The sequence below is a fragment of the Peromyscus eremicus genome, chromosome 1 (genome assembly GCF_949786415.1).
Source record: "Peromyscus eremicus chromosome 1, PerEre_H2_v1, whole genome shotgun sequence".
Classification (NCBI taxonomy): domain Eukaryota; kingdom Metazoa; phylum Chordata; class Mammalia; order Rodentia; family Cricetidae; genus Peromyscus; species Peromyscus eremicus.
The window spans coordinates 115,564-138,606 of NC_081416.1; the positions used below are offsets into that span (position 1 = coordinate 115,564).

General features: G+C 43.8%; 1 protein-coding gene across 1 annotated transcript in view; it reads right to left on the reverse strand.

Annotated features, from left to right (window-relative positions):
- Grk5 (G protein-coupled receptor kinase 5) overlaps positions 1 to 23,043 on the reverse strand; it is a 222,415-nt gene that overhangs the window by 47,264 nt on the left and 152,108 nt on the right. The window contains exons 3-4 of the mRNA XM_059255703.1: positions 22,240 to 22,352; positions 5,298 to 5,375 (exon numbers count right to left, since the gene is read on the reverse strand). Of these exons, the coding sequence (XP_059111686.1) occupies positions 5,298 to 5,375; positions 22,240 to 22,352 (191 nt within the window). The remainder of the gene's footprint in view (positions 1 to 5,297; positions 5,376 to 22,239; positions 22,353 to 23,043) is intronic.

Consider the following 23,043-nt stretch of genomic DNA (forward strand, 5'->3'; position numbering starts at 1 on the left):
GCCTGGGCTGGGCGTTTCCAGCATCCCACAGAGGAATACTACAGTGGCTAATGTCAAGTCTGCCCATCCCACCTGTCTACCCTTCCTGTCTAGGAAGCACCCCATGCAGGCCTTGCTTGGGTTCCTGCTCTGACTTCCCCCAGTTTTAAACTGTGATCTGGAAGTGTAACCCAAACAGACCCTTTCCTCTTCTAAGTTGCTTCTGGTCAGTGATTGTGTGTATGTCTGTTGGGAGGTTGGGGCAGGGGGAATCTATGCATCAGCATTGAACTTCATATAGATCCACTTATACTTTCTAGCAGAATTACAACTAAGGTAGGAACCACCTGCCAGGCCTTAGTCATTAAGACTTCAATAATGGAGAATCATGAGCCCAACTAAAATGAGCCACAACAAAATGTCCTACAGACAGCACTGCTGAGGCGAGTCACTTGGTGCTCCACTCTGAACTCGCTCATCTTCCCAAATCTTGGCTGCTTGGCCTGTAAAGCAGATGCACGAATGTCCTCTTAGAGTGTTACTGGGAAGATCCACACATCTGTAAGAAATCAGTGCAGTGTTGTACTCTGAAGGATCTAAAGGCTATAGAAGTCTGTCACAGAAAACAGCAGGAGGATGTTGGTGTGGAATGGTTGTGAAGGGTCAGGCTTGGTCCTGACCTTTTTCTGACAGACATCAAGGTTTTGGTTCTCTAGAGGAAGAGTGGCTCATGACAGAGTATGTACACCTAGATTTGTTCTTTTTGTTCCCAGAGGAACACAGGACTTCTTAGAAAAACAGGTAAGAAAAGGCAAGCACAAATCATTTGAAAATAATAACAGAAATGAAGTATGAATTTCATCAAAAAATTGTAAATATCTCAAATAATAACATCAAGAAAGTAAGATAGGGTCCACAATGGAGAAAATAGTTGCAAATCATACATTTGAGAAGAGACTTGTATCTAGAATATACAAAGAATTCTTGTAAGTCAACAGCAAAAAGACAAATAACTAACTTTAAAAATGGGCAGAGGATTTGAATAGACCTTTTTCAAAGAATACACAGATGACCAATAAGCACAGGAAAAATTGAAACATTATCAGTGACCAGGGAAATCAAAATCAAAATTGTACCAGGAAACCAGCTCATACCCACTAAGGTTGATAAAATTAAAGACAGAAAACTGAGGGCTGAGGAAATGGCTCAGTGGGTAAAGTACTTACTGCATAAGTGTTAGGACCTACATTCAGATACCCAGGACCCATATAAAATGTGGATGTGATGGTGCACCTATAATTCCAACACTGAGGAAGCAAAGACGGGCAGATCTCAGGACCTGTTGGCCAGCAAGTAGTTTGGCCAGCCAAAATAGTGAACTCTAGGTTTAATGAGAGACTGTCTCTAAAAATAAGGTGAAGAGCAACAGAGGAAGATACCTAAAATCAATCTCTGTATTCCACACATGCATACACATGTGAATGCACCCAAATAAACATTCTTGATAGTTCTCTCTGCTCGTTTGTGTTCATTCTCTCCTCTCCTTCTTTCTTTCTTTCTTTCTTTCTTTCTTTTCTTTCTCTTTCTTTCTTTCTCTCTTCTCTCTCTCTTCTCTCTCTCTCTCATACACACACACGCACACGCACACACACGCACACGCACACACACACACAACACAGAGTGAGGAGGAGGAGGAGAGAGAAAAGGGAGAGAGAGAAAAATATTGATGAAGATATAGATAAATCAGAACTTTCAGGTGATGGTTACATGATCTCATGTAATTTATTTCATTTTCATTTTATATGAGTGAGTGTTTTCCTGCATGTATGCATGTGCACCACTTGTATGTCTGGTGCTCAGAGAGGCCCATGAAATGTTCTCCTTTCCCTTCTTTTTCACCTCCCCCTTTCAGATTTGACGGCATGGCCTCCTAGAAGCTCCCCTGGTTCATTGGCTGGGCTGTCAGCTTTTTGGGACTTACTTTCCATCTTGAAGAAGGGCCTATGCTGAGGATGATTTAGTTTGGGGACACTGGCTCTGGGGCTTCATTGAAGCCATCAGCCTCTAGCTCAGGCCCTCACCCAGACCTTTGCTTCCCCTATACCTGGGCCTCTGCATCAATGAGAAGTGAAGCAAGCTTTTGAGAAAGCTCCTCCAGGAAAGGCTGAGAAGGCAGTCCAAAATTTATTGTAGGAAAACACTCAACCCAGGAGATGGTCTCCCCCAGGTCCCTGGACAGCAGCAGATGGTGTGGTTTAAATTTCAGAAATTGAGGAGCACTTAAGGAAAAAAATGTTGGCAGGCATCAAGGTACTTACAAAACCATCTAAGCTGATGAGGGAATCCAGGCCTCCTGCCTCTAGAAGATGAGGCAACATGAACAGAGGTAAGGAACCTGAAGACTCAGTAAGAGTCTTCTGACAGAGGCTTCTGGACTAGGGAAAGAGAAAGGGGAGCAGGCTTTCTGATACCCTACACTGAGACAGACCACAGGGCCTACTCCCTTTGGGGTAAAGGAAACTCTCTACCCTCACTAGATAATCAGAGGTAGGGGTACTGAATGGGAGGAATGGTAAATGGTGCTCCTTGGGAAAGACCCAGAATTCCTAAATCACAAAGATTAAGATCAAGTCCTGGCCTTGCCACTTTCTAGCTGTGTGACCTAGGAAGTGACAGCTGGCAAGCCTTCCCTTCTTCAGCTGTAGGATGGAGTATCTACGGCAATATAATAAAAGGACTCTGAGCTAGTGCTTGACACAGCAAGTAAACAGTACTTGTCAGCTGCCATTGTTTTGGGTAGACACATGTAGGTGGCAGCCTCATTGGTGGTACAAATGAAGAGGAGGACCAGGCTTTGTAAACTTGTGGTAGGATAATGTCTTGGTAGAGGGTGGTAAAGACTTCATGGGCTGGCAGCATGAGTTCTGAGGTCTACAGGCCCTGCCTGCTTATATGTGTACAACCTGGAAGCCTGGCATACTAGGAGCTCAGCCAGGGAGCTGTTGTCACCATCATCCCCCAGGATACTTCCTCCCCTTAGGAGCACTGCCTCTAGACTTGACACATCTATTCACACTCAGTGTTTGCTGTGTTTTAATGGTAGCTACACCAGAAATGCAGCCACCTTTGGCTGCTTCATATGCCATGACTGTGATCAAGAGGATGAGCCATTTGCATGCTGACATTAATAGCTATTCAATGGCTCACAGATGGAGGGTGTAGCCATATTGTCAGGTCATACACTGGCCAGAGCAAGCTGGGCAGTTTTTGCTTTGAGAGGCATTTTATCAGCATTAATTCTGCTGGTCCTATAAAGGATTAGTGATGCCTGCAGGGCCCATAAACAGAAGTGTGACTAGGATAGAAGCAGAGGGGAGGAGGAACCAGTGCAGAAGCAAGAACGAGATTTATAATATGTCAGAGGTGCCCACTCAGGAGACATTTGGAGAAGCAGAATTATATGGGTTACACAGTTTGGCATGGAAAGGATATGGCCATGCCAATTGTAGTCACCGATGAACACACTTGCTTGAGAATAGGTACTAAGTATTGAGAGAGAATGGTGGTTAGGACTTTGTCCTGCAAAGACCTGTGGTGACTTGGTCTATCATTAACCTGGGACATCCATTGAGGAACTGTGTCCAATGTCTAGGGGACTGAACAAGATGATCAATGGTCCCAAGGGGGTAAGAATCTGTTCACAAATATAGCTCCTATCTCTAGAGTTGATGGCTTGCACCAGTTGAGTCCAACAGGGAAGCTACTTTTCAAAAAGAAAAACTAAAATTGGTTATGGTTGCTCATGTCTATAATCCTACCAAGTAGGATACTGAGGCAGGAGGATTAAATATTTGAGGGCTGGTGAGATGGTTCAGTGTGTAAAATCACTTGCCACCAAGCCTGATGACCTGAGTTTGAGCTCCAGGTCCCACATGGTGGAAAGAGAGAACTGACTCATGAAATTCTCTCTAACCGTTGTGCATGTCATGGCATATATGCGCACACACACACACACACACACACACACACACACACACACAAAACGCAAATTTAAAAAGTGTTTGAAGTTAGACTGCACACTGAGTTCTTAGCCAGCTTGGAATAGTGAAATTTTTGTCTCAAAAAAAAAAAAAAAAAAAAAAGGTGGTAGAGAGAGGAGGTGGATGTTTCTAGGGTTCACTCAGCTATGACCAGACCATTAAATGGGTCAAGTCATTGTTACAAACCACCACCAACTCACCAAATGAGTTTCATTTAGGTTGGGTCTTTCTCCTTCCTCCAGCAACCATTAACTGGCTATAGATACTTAGGGAGGAGTTGGTAAGGCCTCATGAGCCCTTCCTCCTCTGTGACAGGCTCAATCTTATCATAGATCTTGTGTAGGTAACTACAGTGACTGTGAGGTAATGACTCCAACTGCCAGGCAGTAATAATGCATATCTTTAATCCCAGCATTGGGAGGCAGAGGCAGACAGATCATGTGATTTTCGGGCCAGCCTGGTCTACATAGAGTTCCAGGGCAGCCAGGGCTATACAGAGAAACATTGTCTCAAAAAACAAAACAAAAAAAGAGTCCAAAAACTATGTTAACTATGTCATGCCCAAAAGATAGTGCTCCATAACACTCCAACGCTTCCCTTGGATATTACATTCTTTCCACTCCTTCTTCCATGATGTACCCTGAACCTTGAAGAGAACAAAATAGATGAGGGCTCCTTAACAGTCATTTATTCTAGAAAGAGCGTTTTTCTATAATGTATCAAAAGGCAGCAGATATCAGAAAATCAAGGTTGCCTGGCCTGTGAGGGCTGTGTCATTACAGTTTCTTAAACTGGATTGTTGTTAAGGTCAGGGTAGACTCCTGTTCTTCAGTATTCTCGAGAACACACTTCAGAATTCCCCACTTTCTCTCAAGGATTCCCCTCATTGCCCAGTTCCAAACTGCTTGATGGACCTCTCCCTCCTGGTCATTCCTGGCCCTGACCCTCCCCATCATTTTACTGGAACTGCCTTCTGCTGAGACCTTTCCTCTGTGCACTTCCAACCCCAATTTTAATGAGACTCACCTTCCTGTCTAAATCTGTGGGCAGTGGGTAATAAGAGGATCCTTAGAAAGTACCAGGTTTCCTACCCTACGCCAGGTCTATCCTGAACCACCCACTTCTGACTCTATGAGGCTGCAACATAGTCTGGGTAAAGGTGGAAACTGTGGCACTCTGGGAACCACTGGCAGCCACCATTCATGTATGTCAGGGCTGCCCACATTCCTAGACAGGGCCTCCCATTCCTCCCAATGAGAAGTTTGGGAGGACTCTTACCTTTGGAGTGAGGTACTTGGTCATTATTTCCTTCCCCTTCTCTCCAAGTTTTTCATCTGGAGTAACTTCATAGTCTGCCTAAAACAGAAGGAAAAAAAAAAGAATAACAGTTTTGCTACTGAAGTTGGAATGATTATGGAGCCTTGGAATCTCTTGGTCGGGAACCATCTGACCAATCCCCTCCTCCTGTTAACTGTGGCACAGAGAGAGGAAGACTTGGCCAGGGAGCTCAAAGTCCAATCAATTCTACCCTCCATAGGAATTGATCCAGCCAACCATGAACTGAAACCATGAGCCCAATAGATTTCTGCTACAAATGTGATTTTTCTAATAGAAATAGAAATTTGACAAAAAAGAAATATGGGGACTTTTCTAGAGGGTCTTATCAGAATGTCGAAAGAACCAGCTAATATGACAAGGGAACAAAAACTGTTATTTACTTATTTTTAAGGGAAAATAGGTTTACAACTTTAAATGACATAGTATAGCAGTTCTCAATCTGTGGGCCACAATCCCTTTGGGGGTCCCATATCAGAAATTTACATTATGATTTTTTTTCCAGTTTTTTGAAACAGGGTGTCACTGTGTAGCCCTAGCTCTCCTGGAATTCACTCTGTAGACCAGGCTGGCCTGAGCTCACAGAGATCTGCCTGCCTCTGCCTCCCAACAGCTGAGATTAAAGGTGTGTGCCACCGCCACTGGGCCACATTCTTAACAGTAGCAAAATAGTGGTGAAGTAACAACAAAATGATTTTATGGTTGGGGGTCACCACATGGGGAATTGTATTAAAGGGTCTCAGCATTAGAAAGATTGAGAACCATTAATATAGTCCATCATAGTGAGGAGGCCATGGTAGAGTTCATGGTGGCAGGAATGGGGACCCAGGTTAGTCACATTTTGTTAGACCAGGAAGCAGAACTCAGGCTGAAAGTAGAATTGGGCGATAATATGCAAGACTTTCCACTAGAGCACCATGTCAGCCACAGGACCCCTTTGTCCCAAAGGTTCTATAGCCTCCACAAACAGAATCACCAACAGAGCTCCAACAGACTTGGCCAGTACCCCTCCTACAGTCCTGTCAACTACAACACATGTGAATTCTCTGCAGGGACAGTATGGCTTGTCCGAAATTTCCTGGCCTCATTGGCTTTTTCCTGGAACCTTGGTACAAGCCTCCATGACACTAACTCTTGCATTCAGGATTCCTGCAAAGTTAGCACTATGTAGATGGTGCTGTCAGGTTCTGCTGCTAGCTCAAGATGTATCCAGGACCACTTTTTATTACAGCTGCATTGGGTCTCTGAATGTCTGCTCAAATACTCTGGGAAAGCATAGTAAGCTGCCTTGGAATCTTTATAGTTTCAGGCATGCCCACCCCACATACACACAAACACCCCACACACTTTACTTTCAACTCAATTTCCATTTTTATGTCCTGGAGCCTTCTATGAGTGAAGTCTCAACTTCAAGACCCCTTTCCTGTGCTCCATGATGCTAATCTGTCTAGCAATTATAGCACTTTTATCCTTGGCTTTTTCTGTGCCTGCCCCATCTACAACTTTAAGTACACTCACATTCTTTTCTTCACCAAATTCAACATTTTTTATATCTATCTGTTCTACTTTTTGCTCAGATTTTTTTTCCTATAAATCAAACTAAAAGAAGAGAGCAAAAACCAGGTCACAGTCTGACTATACTGTTAATGAAATTTCTTCCATTAAACATATTAAAAATATAGGATTTAATCTCAGACCTAGGTAAAATGTAGCCAGATTCTTTGTTAGGATGTAGTATGAGTGGTCTCTAGCCCAATTCCCCATAGAATTTGTTTCTCTCTGATACCTTGTGGGCCTAGCCTTTACTACATTTGTACCAGCATTTGGATCTTCTGAACTCTCACCAGAATGGCCCATTAAGTTCTACTTACTATATTCTAGCCTGCAGCTCCAAACTCTTCCACATGTCTTTTGCCAACCAATTCTGAAGGCCTACAAACCACATGGTTAGGTCTATCACAGTAATAATCCCCTTTCTCAGCACTAACTTTTTTTGTTTTAATTACTTTCTGTGTTGCTATAACAAAATTCAAAAGCAAATTAAGAAAGGAAGAATTTATTCTAGTTTGAAGTTTTAAAGAATATATTGATTCATGGTTGGGAAGACATGGTGAAGTTCATGGCAGTAGTAGCATGAACCTGAATCCATCACATTTTGACAGATCAGGAACCAGGGAGTCAGAGGGTACCATTCTATACTATTTAGTAGTGAAAAGCCACTTGCCCAGAGTCGTGAAGCCAGAGGTGGCATGGTTGGGGCTCTGAACTCCATACTCAGAACTCTTTCTTGGAACCATTAAGAAACTTAGGACTCCAGGTCACTGGTAAATTCAGGAAATTCCAAGCTCTAAAGAAATCAGAAAATCAAAGTTTACACGTTCCCTGAGCCAAGAAGGGCTCCTTCACTCATCCAATGCACTTGCTAAATGAATAAAAGGCCTCGTGTGTAACAAGAAGCTTGAGTGAGTTTGCCTTTCTCATTTAGTCAAAGCAACTAATTGCAGATGGTGTATAACCACTTCAAAACCTACCACCTGAGAATTTGTCAGCCTCAACACTAAAGCACAGACCAAAGAGGCACGGGAAATGACCAGTGTGGACAAGTCTGCAAGCATTCAGTGGTAGAGTAGATACTAGGCCCTTCTTGCCAAATTGAAGGCAACTCACAGCTCAGGATCTAAGTTCTAATCTCCTTATTCCTGCCAAAAGACCCTCCTGGGAATAAAAAAAATTAAAAAAAAAAAGTCAAGAAGCATGTGGAAGGTCCACAGAGGGAGCAGTACATTTTTATCCAAAGCAAGCAAGTTCCTTTGCCTTCTAAAAAAAGAGGCAAGATCTACAACTCTGCAATGTATAAACATGAAACCTATGACCATTTGGGCTATAGTGTGGTTGCTCTAGAAGATATTCAACCACTTATTTTATAAGCTAGAACTGAGGCTCAGAGAGGCAAAGAACTTGCCCAAGTCCACACAGCCAGTAGTAACAGAGTAAGGACTGACCCACTAGGATCTGATTCCCACTATGCCACCAGGTCACAGCACATCTCTCCTACAGCCAATTCCTTATCACCAGCAAAAGGAGGCTTAGACTACTGCAATTTTCATGGTGTCTTGATTTGACTAATGAATTTCTGAGATGCTTTAAGGAGAGGAGGTAGCTATTTCTTCTTGATTCTTCCTGTTACCTTCTTCCCCTATATTCCCAACAATCCCCCCTAAAATTCAGATGGTGCACATACATACACACCCATGTACACACCCATGTATACACACACACACACACACACACACACACACACACACACAGAGAGAGAGAGAGAGAGAGAGAGAGAGAGAGAGAGAGAGAGAGAGAGAGAGAGAGAGAGATTGATTCCACATGGAGCATTGATGACAGACTTGACAAACATGGCAGGTATGACTGTTCCCAATATACAGAGGAAAACACTGAGTTTCCAAGCTTCAAATATAGCAGAACTGGTAGCAAAAGAACTTCAACACCAAGGACAACCCCCCTTTTCCAGAAGGAGCAAAGAAGCACCCAGTATCCTGTGTTCCTGGAAGCCTCACCCTGTGGTCTGGCACATCAATATAGCCAGACTGCTTTATAGGTCCAGGTCCCTGGGCAAATGGCTGACCATTTGTGGTAACTAAATCCCACTCTGAACACTGAATTTGCACTGTCCCAAAATACATCTATAAAGGCAGTTCTATTTAACCAGACGGAGGTCTGGGGCTCACTGATCAGGCTCAGTGACCAGCTGAAAATATTATTGCTCTGGGTTCTAAAAGCCATGTTAAAAAAGAAAATAACATCACATTCAGGTCAGCTTTCTCCCAGCAGAGGCCAGATGGGAGCAAAGCTCCACTGGAAGGCAGCTGGGAGCACTTGGGGACAGGCCTTCCCACTCCTGGATCAAAAGGCCTTTTTTGACAAGACTATGTCAGGCCACCACCACTTGAGAAGCATTAGTTTTGGGAGGCAGAAAACCAACAGAAAGATGCCAGCTGGTTTTTCCACACTGATTAAGTCACCCAGAGTGACAGGTCTTGTCTCTGGAATGATCCCAATGAGGGCTGGGGCTAGTGGGGACAAGGCCTGAGAGGCCACCTAAAGAGAGAAGGAAGGTGCCATTATGGATGGGCTCAAGGCAGATCACATGACACAAGGCTGTAACCAGTCCAGAAACCATCTATTTGCCAATATTCCGGTCCAGTAGTGGGGAAAAGCTCCAATCAGTTTATACCAGCTCATATCAGAAAATGGAAGCCGCAAATAGAAGTTTGTGCCAAGAGTCCAGAAATTTCCAAAAATGACAGGCAGATGATGACTTTACGGAAGAGAAATAGCTATGTGCTGTGTAATAAACTCTTAATTCCAGCTCTTGGCAGTTGAGGCAGGGGAATCTCTAGTTCTAAAGTCAGCTAAGTCTCTATAGGAAGACCCCGTCTCGTAATTTCTAAAAGACAAGAAAGGAAAACCTAATGCAAGGAATGTCCTTTGAACTCCATCTAAAGATGATACCTTCCCACCAGAGTGGGTAGCAGGCCATGTCCCCTACCACAGATGAAGAGATTCTAGCCATCTTCTTTCCTGTCCATCCGAGTCCTTCCCACTGCTCATAACTCAGTGCCCTTGGAGGCTATTTCTTCTTTCAATTCACTCCAGGTGCAAACAAGGCAGGCAATTATTTCACCAGCTTCTCTGTGATTTATAACAAACGAAGGGTGGCCTTGGGGAGCAGGTGCTGCCCTGACATAAGGAGCAAAATGCTCTGCTGAGTTCAGCCAACAAAGGATTAGTCATCTATCTGTGCTGCCAGAGCACCAACATCACTGGATACCCCAGCTTATAAACCTGCTATTTCATGCTCTGGGCCTGCTTAAACTGCATCATCAATCTCAGAAAACCAAGAAAAACAGGTCCTAGCAGGGAAAGCCCCCCTCCCTTAGATGATTTTTTTCAGGACCATGTTCAAAGGAGCCACTCTGGATCAAGAGCAGCATCTAAGCTGGATGTGGTGGCATATACCTTTAATTCTAACATTTGAGGTGCAGAGGTGGGTGGATTTCTGTGAATTTGAGGCCATCCTAGTCCACATATTGAACTCCAAACCAGCCAAGGCTATACAGTATACTTTGTCTTTAAGAGAAAACAACAACAACAACAGAGTTTATACTAGTTTCTGCTTTGCCTCAGCAGACTTAGTGTCACCTTCTCTAGCACTGGCAGAAATATGAAGTCACACATGCCATGAAACTTTGCTATCTCCAGCTTCTGTAATTATTGGTGTGGTCAGCTATTCCAAAGCCTGTGATGCAGGCTTGTACCATGCCTGGTCAGCAGTGCTACTCCAAGTAGACCTTTCTGCAGAAACAGCAAGGTCCACCCACACTGGCCCTAGTTATTTGCATGTGCTGACTATAGAGGCTGCTCCTCCAAGCCCTTTCCACCCAGTGAAAGGGAAAGACAGTGTGAAGATGAAGTAGTTTTCTCAACTGGATTTCACCTTGGCATCTCAGTCCCCAGACCTTCTTCTGAAGACCCAGGTTTCACAGACCAGCCTCCTGTTTCAGTCCCTTCCCTCATCCTAGCATGTTAGAACATGGTGACAGCAGAAGGGAAGCCCACCAGCTGATCTTCTCACCTTGTGAGCACTTTGTAAACTTCCCTGCTACATTCACACTTCAAGTGAGTGTCCATTTCCTGGGAAGTCCCAGGTGATAGTCTGCACCATGTTGTAGGGGGTAAGCCCCAACCTGGCTTTCTTTCTGCTTACAGCTATAATGCTGAGCTACTGCATGGGGAACACCCTCAGAGGTCCAGGGTCAGATGGATTTAGCCTACTCCAAAAGCTGTATCTGCCTGTCATATGTTCCTCATTGAACAGCCCAACCAGGTCACTGTGTAATCTTGACACAGCATATGAGATGGGATCTGTGAGAGAAGGGAAGAACAGACCCCTACCTATGCAAGACTAAAACTACCAGGAATGACCTTTGGACCTTAGCCTGTGAGTAATGTCTGGGTTAAAGCAGGTACTGAATAGAAGGGAGGAGGAAAGAGCCACTGGATCTCCCAAGAGGGAGGTGAGAAGTCCCAGTACCACAGAGTCTCACAGCAGAGGAGCTCTAGTATACCACCTCTTGTCTGTCCCACATTGCTCTTCTGAGACTCAGACCCAGATGGCTCTCCATCCTCTCCTCCAATGACTGCTTTTCCTCTACCCCCACCCCCCAGAATGAGTTCCCCACAACCAAGCTCATCAGACCACAACACAAAAGCCTGTCTCTGTCACTCTTAGTTCTGAATGAAAGTAACCTCAGACTAAATGAATTCAGGCAAAACTTTGCTTTCTTGGCTCCTGGGACCAAGAGACACACATGCAAGTTAGAGAACAACTTTTGTGAATTGATTCTCTTCATCCATGGTGGCAACTGAGGATGAAACTCAGGTCATCAGTCTTGGCAGAAAGCATTTTTACCCTATGATCCATCTCACTAGCCTCCTACTTTAAACTTTCTCTATGAAAGAACTTTCCCTCAATCCACTGACTCCAGAGAAAGGTTTCCCTTGTTTGTTTCAGCTCATAGGCTCAGCTCTGCTCTAGTAATCAACTGTAGTCTAGGCTGGCATCATTTGTAACAGTCATATAATTAGGAAATAGAAGTGGGACATCTAGGAGACTGGACAATTCTACAAGTGTCCACTAGATGACTCCATTTTAGAAGAAGCCCTCTTTTCAGATAACCTTGAGCACAGGGTCTGGCTTTGCCAACTCCTGTAGGTCCTTTTGCATCTAGAGAAGTAGGACCTTCGGGCTGGGGCTATAACTTAGGTTAGGCAAAGTACTTGGTTGGCCTGCACAAAGCCCTGGGTTCAATCACCAGTACCACATAAAACCAGGCTTGGTGATGTACACCTTTAATTCCAGCACTTAGGAGCTGGAGGCAGGAGGATCAGAAGCTCAAAATCATCCTCAGCTACACAGTATTTACGAGACCCGACTGGACTACATATATCCTGCCCTCCCCCCTCAAAAAAAGGGAAAAAATAGGACCCCCAAGGAAAATTGGAACAGAAACAGAAAGAAGAAAAGGAGCAGAGTACTTAGTGTCCTAGTGAGGTAGAATTATGTAAAATGATCATTTTACATAATTCCAAACAATCAGGCATAAAGTCACTAATTATGTGTGCTCATGTGTAATTCTAGGCCAATGAAAGGCTTGGCTTGACTTTTTAGCATTTCTTGACAAGAGGTTTCATTTGTTATTGCATCATCTTTGAAACTGCCAGCTAACAAAATGGGCTCAGCAACTCTTGACTCAGGTTCTGGAGAATTCTCTTTTCATGCTGACTCATGTACCTGCTAACAGCAGGGCAACAGCAGCATGGATGCTCTGAGATCAGGTTGCAGCTCCTACTATGCTACTGTATTTCTTTCTTTCTTTCTTTTTTTTCATTTGATGAAAGTTTATTTCTTTTGTTTGTTTTGGTTTTGTTTTGTTTTTGTTTGTTTGTTTGTTTGCTTGTTTGTTTGAGGTAGAGTTTCTCTATGTAGCCCTGGCTGTCCTAGAACTCACTGTGTAGACCAGGTTAGCCTTGAACTCACAGAGATCCACCTGCCTCTACCTCCCAAGTGCCAAGATTAAGGTGTGCACCACCATGTATGATTTAAGATTACTGGTGTTTTTTTTTGTTTGTTTGTTTGTTTTTTTTTTTTTTGCATATGGGTTACTAACCAGGCAGTTGTTTCTGCTATTTAATTTTTTTATTGAAGGAGGGAAGAGGTCTTGAATACAGGCTTACAGCACAATGGGAGAACCCTGGATGGCAGAAGTTCGCTATAGATGTTTTACAATCTTGCATCTAAGCTGTTAACGCCCATTATGCAGGATACATAGACAAGGAACTTCCCTTAAGCATTCAGGAGGGTGAAACCCGGCAGGGAATTAGCATAGGGAGGATATCAAGGTCAAGGTCAGCAAGCAAGGCAACAGTTATCCAAAATGGGGGCCAGTGCCCTACAGGTCCCCCTTTTACTAATAAATGAGCTTCTGACTTAGGTTGCGTGGGACATCAGCAGGTCACCTTACCCATCATGGAGACGCCTGCCCAGGCCACACAGGCGCTCTGTCTTAGGTTGGCGAGCGCCCCCCAGGAATTACCCGTCTCTGAATACTCATTATCATACAGGCTCAATTGTGTGTGAGCTGCAGAGTTAACTGCTGCCAAAGATCTCAAAGTGGCGCTGGGCTTGCAATCTGTGTGTTTGACACAGAAAAGACCAACAGAAGTCCTAACCCACCCATAGCTAGTAGGCTAAAGGCAACTGAGCCACTCCCTTCCTTAACAAGCCTTACTGCAAATTGGAGTCCTTGTAAGATGGTATCCCAAAGGCAAATGGAACTTGAGTTTATAAATTTATAATTTTAAAAGCCAATAGAAATGTATATAACTACTGAATTAAATTTATCATGCTCAATAGAATGAAAGATTAATTAACTGTGGTAGCTACTTTTGCTGCCAGGGTCTCCACTGTGCTAGCTGTAGTAAGCAATTATGAAATGGTAATCCCAAAAACAGTTGCAGTGGTGGCCGCTTCTGCTATAACAGCAATAACAGCAGCGCTACTGTATTTCTTAATCTGGAGAGCCAGCCATGGTGTGAAGATGCTCAAGCCACCCCATGGAGAGAGCTTCCAGGAGAATAGCCAGCACCAACTTGTCAGCCATGTGAATAACTGAGAAGCAGATCCAGCCAACATCTTGGTGTGACCTTTCCAGATCTTTGAGCCAAGAACACCTTCTACACCATCCCAGAGTTCCTAACCCACAAGAATATGAGCTAATACATAGTATTACTTTTTTCTTTTCATTTTTTTCCTTTTATTGAAAATAGGTTCTTTTCTCATACAATATATTGATGACAAACAGCATGTGAAGATGCCTGTAAGCCACAAGCCATGTGGCAAGGTATAGATTTATAGAAATGAATTAATTTAAGCTGTAATAACAGTTAGCAAGAAGCCTGCCATGGCCATACAGTTTGTAACCAATATAAGTCTCTGTGTTTACTTGGTCGGGTCTGAGCGGTTGTGGGACTGGCAGGTGAGAGAGATTTATCCTGACTGTGGGCCAGGCAGGAAAACTCGAGCTACAATATATCCTAATTACAGTTTCCCCTCCCAGTTCCTCCCCACTTCCCCTCCCCTCGGGATCCAGTCCCTTTCTGGCTCACATTAGAAAAGAACAGGCTTCTATGAGACAACAACCAAACATGGCAAAATAAAATATAATGAGATAAAGAAAAAAAACATCACATCAAGGCTGCACAAGGCAATCCAAAAGAAGAAGAGTCTCAAGAGCAGGCACAAGAATCAGAGACCTACTCTAGTACGTTGATTCCTACTCTTAACAGCTCTCTGAACTTTATAGTTGGTGCTGCTTACTTCTTTTGACATTTTCTTATTTGCTGATATTTGATCTTTTCTTTATCCCAAAAGGTAAGCTCCCATGTGGTAAAGTATTGTGGAATATTATTTTAACTGTGTAAAGGTGTGTTACATTTGTTTCTGCTGCTTTTGTTACATTTGTTTGATTAAATAAAATTAACCTGCAGTCAAGAAGCTGAGTCAGCAACTAACTGACAGGAAGTGGTAGGGAGGAACTAAGTCTAGCATGCATTCTTTAGTGGGGGCTGAGCAGAAGGAAGGCTGTTTTTTGGAAGATGTTAGCAAGGAGAAAAGGTTAGCTATTTGCTGTTTAGCCTCTCTGAGCTAGTGGATTTCACCCAACCTTTGAATCCCGAGTTCTATAGAAGAATGGAGATTTAGCAGTGCCTAAGGAAACAGAATTCCTGGCCTGGCTGTGGCTGTTCAGCTGAACTGCTGCTGGTAGCTGCGGAGTTGGAATTGCCAATTGGGACAGTAGTTTCTTAAGGTGCAGCCACCTTAATATAATGACTGCAAAACAACCGTAAAAGAACTTGCCTTTTCCATTCACTATATAGCCCCAAACTGCAGAAGACAGTCTCACTCGTAGGAGACAATCAATAAACACATGCCAAGCAAACTTGGCTCAATATCCAATCTTCCCTCACACCCCAAGAAGAGACTAGCAAACTTTGGATCTTGTCAAAATGTGTTTTTCACACAAGTGGCCAGCCAGTGGTTTAGGTCTCCAGAAAGAATGTTTAGGGAGCAACTCATCCATTTTGAAGATGCTCATGGTAAGATCTTCTTAGCCTGTGGGAATGATACTAGCCTGAGCCACCATCCAGTCCCTAGACAGATAACCAAACCTTTCTTTGCCTTCCAGAGGTCAGACTTAGGTTACTGACTCTGCCTCTCAATGAGAGAACCGTGGAAGCCCCTTGACAGCCCAGACTTGGGTGAGTTAGAGTTAGCTGCACTATCTGAGGAGCAACACACATGGATTCTACCCTCAAAACTACTGCCACAGTTTGTACTTGACCTGAGAAACGCAGATGATGAGACTTCAGAAGAGCACTTCTTGGGCTTTGTCATAGCCCTGTGAAGAAAACTTAGTTTTAATAAGCTCCACTTAGTGAAAATTTAACAGAGGTAAGAATGCTTAGGATGGCACTGGCTAAGACCCTAAGTTTCCAGGGTGCTAATTAACTGCAATGCCAAGGATGCTGTTACTTCCCACCTCCTTCATCCAGTCAAAATGAAAAAAAATAATAATAATTTCAGATGAGAAGTTATGCTGGCACTAGAAAATTCAGCAAAGTCCTCAAATATAAAAGGAGTCCAGAGGCTAATTATGACAACAGGTGGCAATGAAAGGGACTTACTAAGGGGACAGGTCAGCTCTCTAAACAGGGGGCTCTGCCCAGGTGTTTTTAGAGCATTTGACCTATTAATGCAAGAGACAGACTCCCATTTCCTTTTTAATAAACAGCTCTTGGTACTGGCCCAGTAAGAAGGGAAAAACTACACAATCAGAATGAAACTGAGTATCCATTGAGTTTTATTTTTTTCCCTTCTCTGAACTAGATGCACCTAATAGAACACATGGTTGGAAAATTCCACCAGCTCCTCAGCTCAGCCTGACCCTGCTCTGCCTCACCAACTCTTCAGACAGGTCTCAAGGCTGTGGCCACCTCATCTTTTCCAGATGGGGAACAGCCTTGGTCCTGCACTTGCAGACTCCAGTCATCACTGCTGCTCCAGCTGCCTCTACCTGCTGGGCAAAGCAGCTCCCACAGCCCTAAGCTTTATGTCTCAGCTGTATAGTGACAACTCCTGGTTTTCCATTCCTAGCCCAAGCCTTCCTTGTGAACTCCAGATCTGGATAACTATCTCTCTTGAAATATCTTCACATGTGTGTCTATTAAACTTCTCCACTGAATGCTGAAGAGGCTCCGACTAGGAAATGAAACTCTTGATCTTCTCTCAGCATGACCTCCCCACAGCCTTAGCCTTGCTGCATTCTCTCCATTGCTTGGAAGATGTGTGGCTAATATTGTCAATTTGACATGATTTGTAATTATGAAAGAGACAAGCATGCCCATGATGGGCAATCTAGATGAGGTTAACTGAAGTGACAAGACTTACCCTAATATAAATGGCACCATTCATGTCCTCCAACTGTATAAAAAGAAGAAGGAGGAGGAGGAGGGGGAGGGGGAGGGGGAGGGGGAGGGGGGAGGGGGGAGGAGGAGGAGGAGGAGAAGAAGAAAAAGAAGAAGAAGAAGTAGAAGAAGGAAGGAAGGAAGGAAAGAAAGAAAGAAAGAAAGAAAGAAAGAAAGAAAGAAAGAAAGAAAGAAAGAAAGAAAGAAAGAAAGAAAATGGGGCTAGAGAGACGGCTCAGAGGTTAAGAGCATTAGCTGCTATTCCAGAATTCTCAGTACCCACCATATGGCTGTTCACAATTGTCTGTAACTCCAGTCTCAGGGGATCCAACACCGTCTTCTGGCCTTCAAAGTACCAAGCATGCACACGGTATACAGATATTCATGCAGACAAAACACTCATACCAAACAAACAAACAAACCCAAACAAACAAAAAAAACTTAAAAAGAAAGTAAGAAAGCCATTTTTTTTTAGGAGGAGGAGGATGAAACAGAGGCAATGGCAACCTGTTTTCATCACTCTCTGCTTCCTGCCTACAGATGCCTCAACTCCTGACACCAAGACTTCCTCACCATGATGAACCAAAATAAATCCCCTTTTCTTTAAGTTGCGTTAGTCACTTTGGGACAACAGAATAACTGACAAACAAGGGAAACCATCCTCAACAATTCTATCTCATCTCCAGTCCATCAGGGAACTCTGGAAATTCTGCCTTCAAGACATGTGCCCCCCCCCCCCCCCCCCCGAAGTCTAATCCAACTACCTGTCACTATTGTTTTCATGCTGGCCCAAACACTGTGGCTCTCACCTGGATTGCTGTAAACTGCCTCCTCTCAGATCTACCAGATTGTACCCATGCCCGCCTAGATCAGATCATGCCATCCACTGCTTTGCTAAAACTCCCCATTGGTTCCCAAACTTCATGCAACATAAAAGTCAAAGTCCTTCAGAGGTATAGGGCCTTGCATGATCAGTGCTTCTCCTACTCCCTGTGCCCTAACTGCTTCCTCTCTAACCATGAACACTCTGTAGGCATTCTTACAGTAGGTTCCCTTTCTGCAATGCCCTTTACCTACTAGCTTCAATTCCTTCTAGTCTTCAGTCACATGTTACCTTTGCAAGAATACCTATGCTTACCACTCTTCTTAACACCTACAACCAGGCTTCCTTTTCCTTACTCCCAACACTGTATAATCTGCTCTGGTTATTTTTTTTCCACCCCACTTACCACTTCCTAGTACTTAAAAATTAGTCCTCCTGTGTTTATGGCACAGGGAACACCCTTTTCTGGCTAGAAGGTAACATCACAAGTGCAGGCATCTTAGACTATTCTATCAATTTGTCCCAAATGTCTAGAACTCTACCTAGCAAAGAGCATTTTTGTTACATGAATGAAAGGCTAAAGACTAGTGAGGAGCTTGGCACTAGGGCTTCTCATCCTGGCTCAAGTGAGAGCTTTGCTATGGGTCACAGTATTCTGGGTCCCTGGAGAAAAGCAACTGAGGCCAAAGTGAGGACTCTCCGAGACACAGTCCAGGTGGCTGTGGTAGGTGGGTACACACAGAGGGCCCTGGTGCATTCTTGACCAGTGGTCCTTAGGTTTGATGGCCATAACCAAAGATCCTGGAAAAGAGGAGTCCCTCATACAGAGATGTTAACATCTGCCACAGTTTCATGAGAGCTAGGGACAGAGCCTGCACCATCCTGGTAGCCCATCTCTGGATTCAATAACTTCTATCAATAACCATCTGCCAGCACAGTGTAATGATGATATAAGTGTACATAGGAAGCAAGGACTCAGAGAAGAGAGAAGGTGAGATGGGGAAGGCTCTGTGAACAGGACTAGGAGAATAAGCAGACACCTGTCAGGGAAATGAGATCATGGAGTGGCATCTCAGTAAGAGAGGGTTCAGACAGCCAGGGCCAGAGAACTTAACTTAGCCTAGCATGTTAGAACTCCAACAAGCAAATGGTTGGACAGAACCAGAAGTTGAAAAAAACGTCTGGTGAAGACTGGGAATTAAAGAGAAAGCAGGGGTCTGCTGGTGGCTAATCTGGTAAGCCATCCTCAGAACATGGTTAGTAGCTTGATATACAGATATACAGTAAAGTCCTTGGAAATTTGAAAAACACTACTACCTGCTAGATATGATGGCTTATCTGGTTACAATGAGCACCCCTAGTGCCACGCTGTGGTTCCCAAATGTCACTTTCCAGGGAAAGGAACCAGGCTCCTTGGTATAGTACAAGATGAAACCAGAATACTGTCACTGCAGATAGTAAGAAGCTGCTAGTGAATCCTGGGCTCCACAAGTGCTCAGGAGCCCACCTTAGGGGAGCTCCCACTGGCGAACAGTGACTCCAGGAAGAAATAAGGACAAGAACTTCAGTGCACTGGGACACATACAACACATTTAAAGCTATGAGCTCAAAATTCTCACATATTACCGATGTAGGGCTCTTGATTTGTTGTGTGTTCATTCATATGGAGGCCAGAAGTCAGCTTCAGGTGTTGTTCCTCAGGTGTTGTCCACCTTGACTTTTTGAGACAGTATTTCACTGTATCTGGAACTCACCAAATAGGCTAGACTAACTGGCTAGTGAGCCCCAAGGATCCATCGGTCTCTGCCTCTCCAGCATTGTAATTATAAGCACACACTGCCATGCCCAGCTTTTTTGTTTGTTTGTTTTAATGTAGGTGGCAGATCTTCATGTTGCATGACAAACATTTTACCAACTGAGCTATCTCCCAACCCCAAATTGGGTATCTTGGAACATAAAGGAAAAATTTTCAGTCATTTCCTATTTGAATTTTACTGTTAGACAGCCATAAAGGAAGTGAAGAAAGTCCTGCAGTTAGCATGAAGAAGAGTAGAATTAGAATATTGCCATGTTGTAAACATGATGTAGATGTTGAATGTTGCCATCTCAAAAAGAAAGATGACCAGATATCTTATACTCCCCATTGGAAGAACATAAGGCTACTCTGATGAAATCAGGTACACACACACACACACACACACACACACACACACACACACACACACTGAAATTTACAAGAAATACTGAGGACCCTAGTAAGTAAGCATACAGGCAGCTGCTGGAGCAGTAGTTCTTCTACTCTAGAGGAACAATAGAAAGTGGTGATGGGGGAGTCTGGAGTCAAGAGAAAGACCAAACGATAAACACCCAGGTCAGTTCCACAGATAGCAAAACACAAATCATAAACTGTACAAGAGAATCAGAAATTTATACACTCATATTTGATTATAATAAAGAAAATTTTAGCTGTAATAACAGTATTGTGGTGGGTGTTTTCCTTCTTTCTTTTTTCTTGTATGTGTTGTTTTTATGTATTGCTGAGGATGGAACCCAGGTCTTTTTGTATGTACTAGGCCAGAGCTCTATCACTGAAACAAATCCTAAGCTGTTGTGGTTTGAATAAGAATGGCTCCCATAGGCTCATACATTTGAATGCTTGGTCATCAGGGAGTGGAACTACTTGGGAGGATTAGGAGATGTGGCCTTGTTGGAGGAAGTGTGTCATTGGGGGTAGGCTTTAAGGTTTCAAAAGACCATGCCAAGCCCAGAATATGTGTGTGTGTGCCTGCCTCCCCCATCTCTCTCCCTCTCTCCCTCCCTCCCTCCCTGTCTCTCCCTGTCTCCCCCCCCCCCCATGTAGCTCTCAACTATGTTCCAGCATCTACCTGCATGCTGCCATGCTTCCCTTCCCACCATGGTGGTAATAGACTAAATCTCTGAAACTGTAAGAAAGCCTCCAGTTAAATGCTTCCTCTTGTAAGAGTTGCCATGGTCATGGTGTCTCTTCACAGCAATTGAACACTGACTAAGACATTAAACCCTTAGTCGTTTTTTGGTTTTATTTTGTTTTAAAGAACTCTTAATCTTTAAAGATATATACTGAAAACTTCACAGATGAAACAATTTTGATAGCTGATACTTGCTATACACCACTGCTGAGGGAAGGGTGGAAGTCTGGGCTGATCACTGTTGAAGTGAGGTGAAAGGCACATGAGGGCTCATGACATTATACAGCTGACTTTTACGTTTTTAATAGTCTGAAACTTTCCATAATAACTTTTTTAAAAAATCACCAGGCCCCACTCTCAGAGATTCAAATTTACTAGTCTAGGTTTCAGCTTAGGCACAGGTAATTTTTAAGGCTCCCGGGTGTTTTTAATCCTCAGTCATGGTTGAGAACTAGCTTGATCATTCAAGTGAAAGATGCCAGGGCCTGTGTCAGGACCAGGACTGAGGCAGAGCCCACAGGTGATGGAAAGGGCTCAAGAGGTCAAGGAGCTGAGGCACATGCTTCCCAAACACGGAGGAAGAATGAGGAAGAGGGAAGAGTTAAGGGCACTGCAGAGACTTCAGCTTCCAGTCACTGCAGAGCAAGAAACACTCTTGGGGCTGGGAGTCTGTGGGACATGGAAGAAGTAGCTGCATGTGTTGGGTGTGTTGACTTGGTAGAGGTAGTGGAAGTTCATGGAGACATCTACCCTAGCAGCTTTGCTTATAGATCTAGAGACAACAGGGAAACTCTAAAGAGACATTAAAAACTTGAGCCCTGTGGGGAAGCATCCTCAATAGAGAGATAGAGGCCATGTAAGTCTCTAAGAAATGGTTCTATCCTTGAGAGGAGATCCCAATGGCCCCACTCCCTTCACAGGGGTTCTCTATTGCTCTCTCCTGCCACCTATAGTCCTTAATCTCCATCCACAGATAGAAATCCAAAGGTTAGTTGTCTAGGCTATGAGCTTGAGGGGCCATGACCATCCTGATCAAAGGTTGATGTACTACTGAGTATTTTCATAATCTCCCTAAAAGCTCATGCTTTTGTTAAACAAATGAGACACAACACAGCTAAAGGAAGTCCTGGAAGCATCAGGCACAGCCATCTGACAGAGACAGTTGGGGCTGGCTTGAAACAGCCAATGGGCACTCACTGAACAAGTGTTTACTGATGGTGCCTGTGTGTTCAGGGAGCACTGCCGGATGGGGTGGACAAGAAGCTCAAAAGCCAAAAGTTTGCATTCTCTGGGGAAACAGACAGTAAACTGGTAAACAAAGATACTAGCTGTGTATTTTACCAGAATTTCAGCTGGAGGAAGGCAAGAGCTACCTCAACATTAAGAACTTTTGCAGTTTCTCATGTAACAAGAGTTTAGATTCTTCAGGTTTCAAAACCATCAGGTCTATATTTCCTCTGGACAAAAACCAACTGCTAATCACAGAAGACCCAAGGGCCACTTGGTGGGGACTTACCACTAAGTCCAGAAACTGAATGTAGCATTCCAGCCCAGGCCTGGTTTCACAGAACTGTCGAAAAAGCAGTCTCCCAATTGGTTGCTTGTCACATAGACTGCAGTAATCTCTGTCTGGAGACAAGACAAGAAAAGTATGATGAGATCAGCAGAGCACCAGGCAGGCAATCTGTTACTCTATAATTGGGTCAAGAATCCTGGATAGATGAGGCAAGAAAATGGTGAACTTAAGCCATTATCTCATAGGGTCTGCACATACACACACAGAGAAGTCTAGAACCATGAATGGTACCTGGCTGTTTTTCAGTATTATGATTTCTATATGGAGACACCAGTGATTTTGGCAATTATGGCTCCATTTCCTGTCTGGCCAAACATGAAACAGGGCCTGATTCTGGTGAGTAGGTGAAGGTGTCATGTAGCAGGAATCTTAGAAGTCTTATTAATAAAATCAAACCTGGAGCCAGTTATTGGAGTGAATGCTGAATGATCAGAGAAACAGAACAGGCCACATCCAACCTCACCTTGCCAATTCCTCAGCTGATCCTGTTTCCTCAGACTTGACGCTTCTGTGTCCTCATCCAAATGGATCTCAGCTGAACTGCTTCTTGAAAGCCTGAATGCTTAACCAGCCAAATGCTTCTAGTTTCTGGTCTTCACGCCTTATATACCTTTCTGCTTTCTGCCATCACTCCCTGGGATTAAAGGCTCACTTTCTGGGATTAAAGGCATGAGTCACCATGCCTGGCTGTATCCTTGAACACACAGAGATCCAGGTAGATCTCTGTCTCTGAAATGCTAGGAT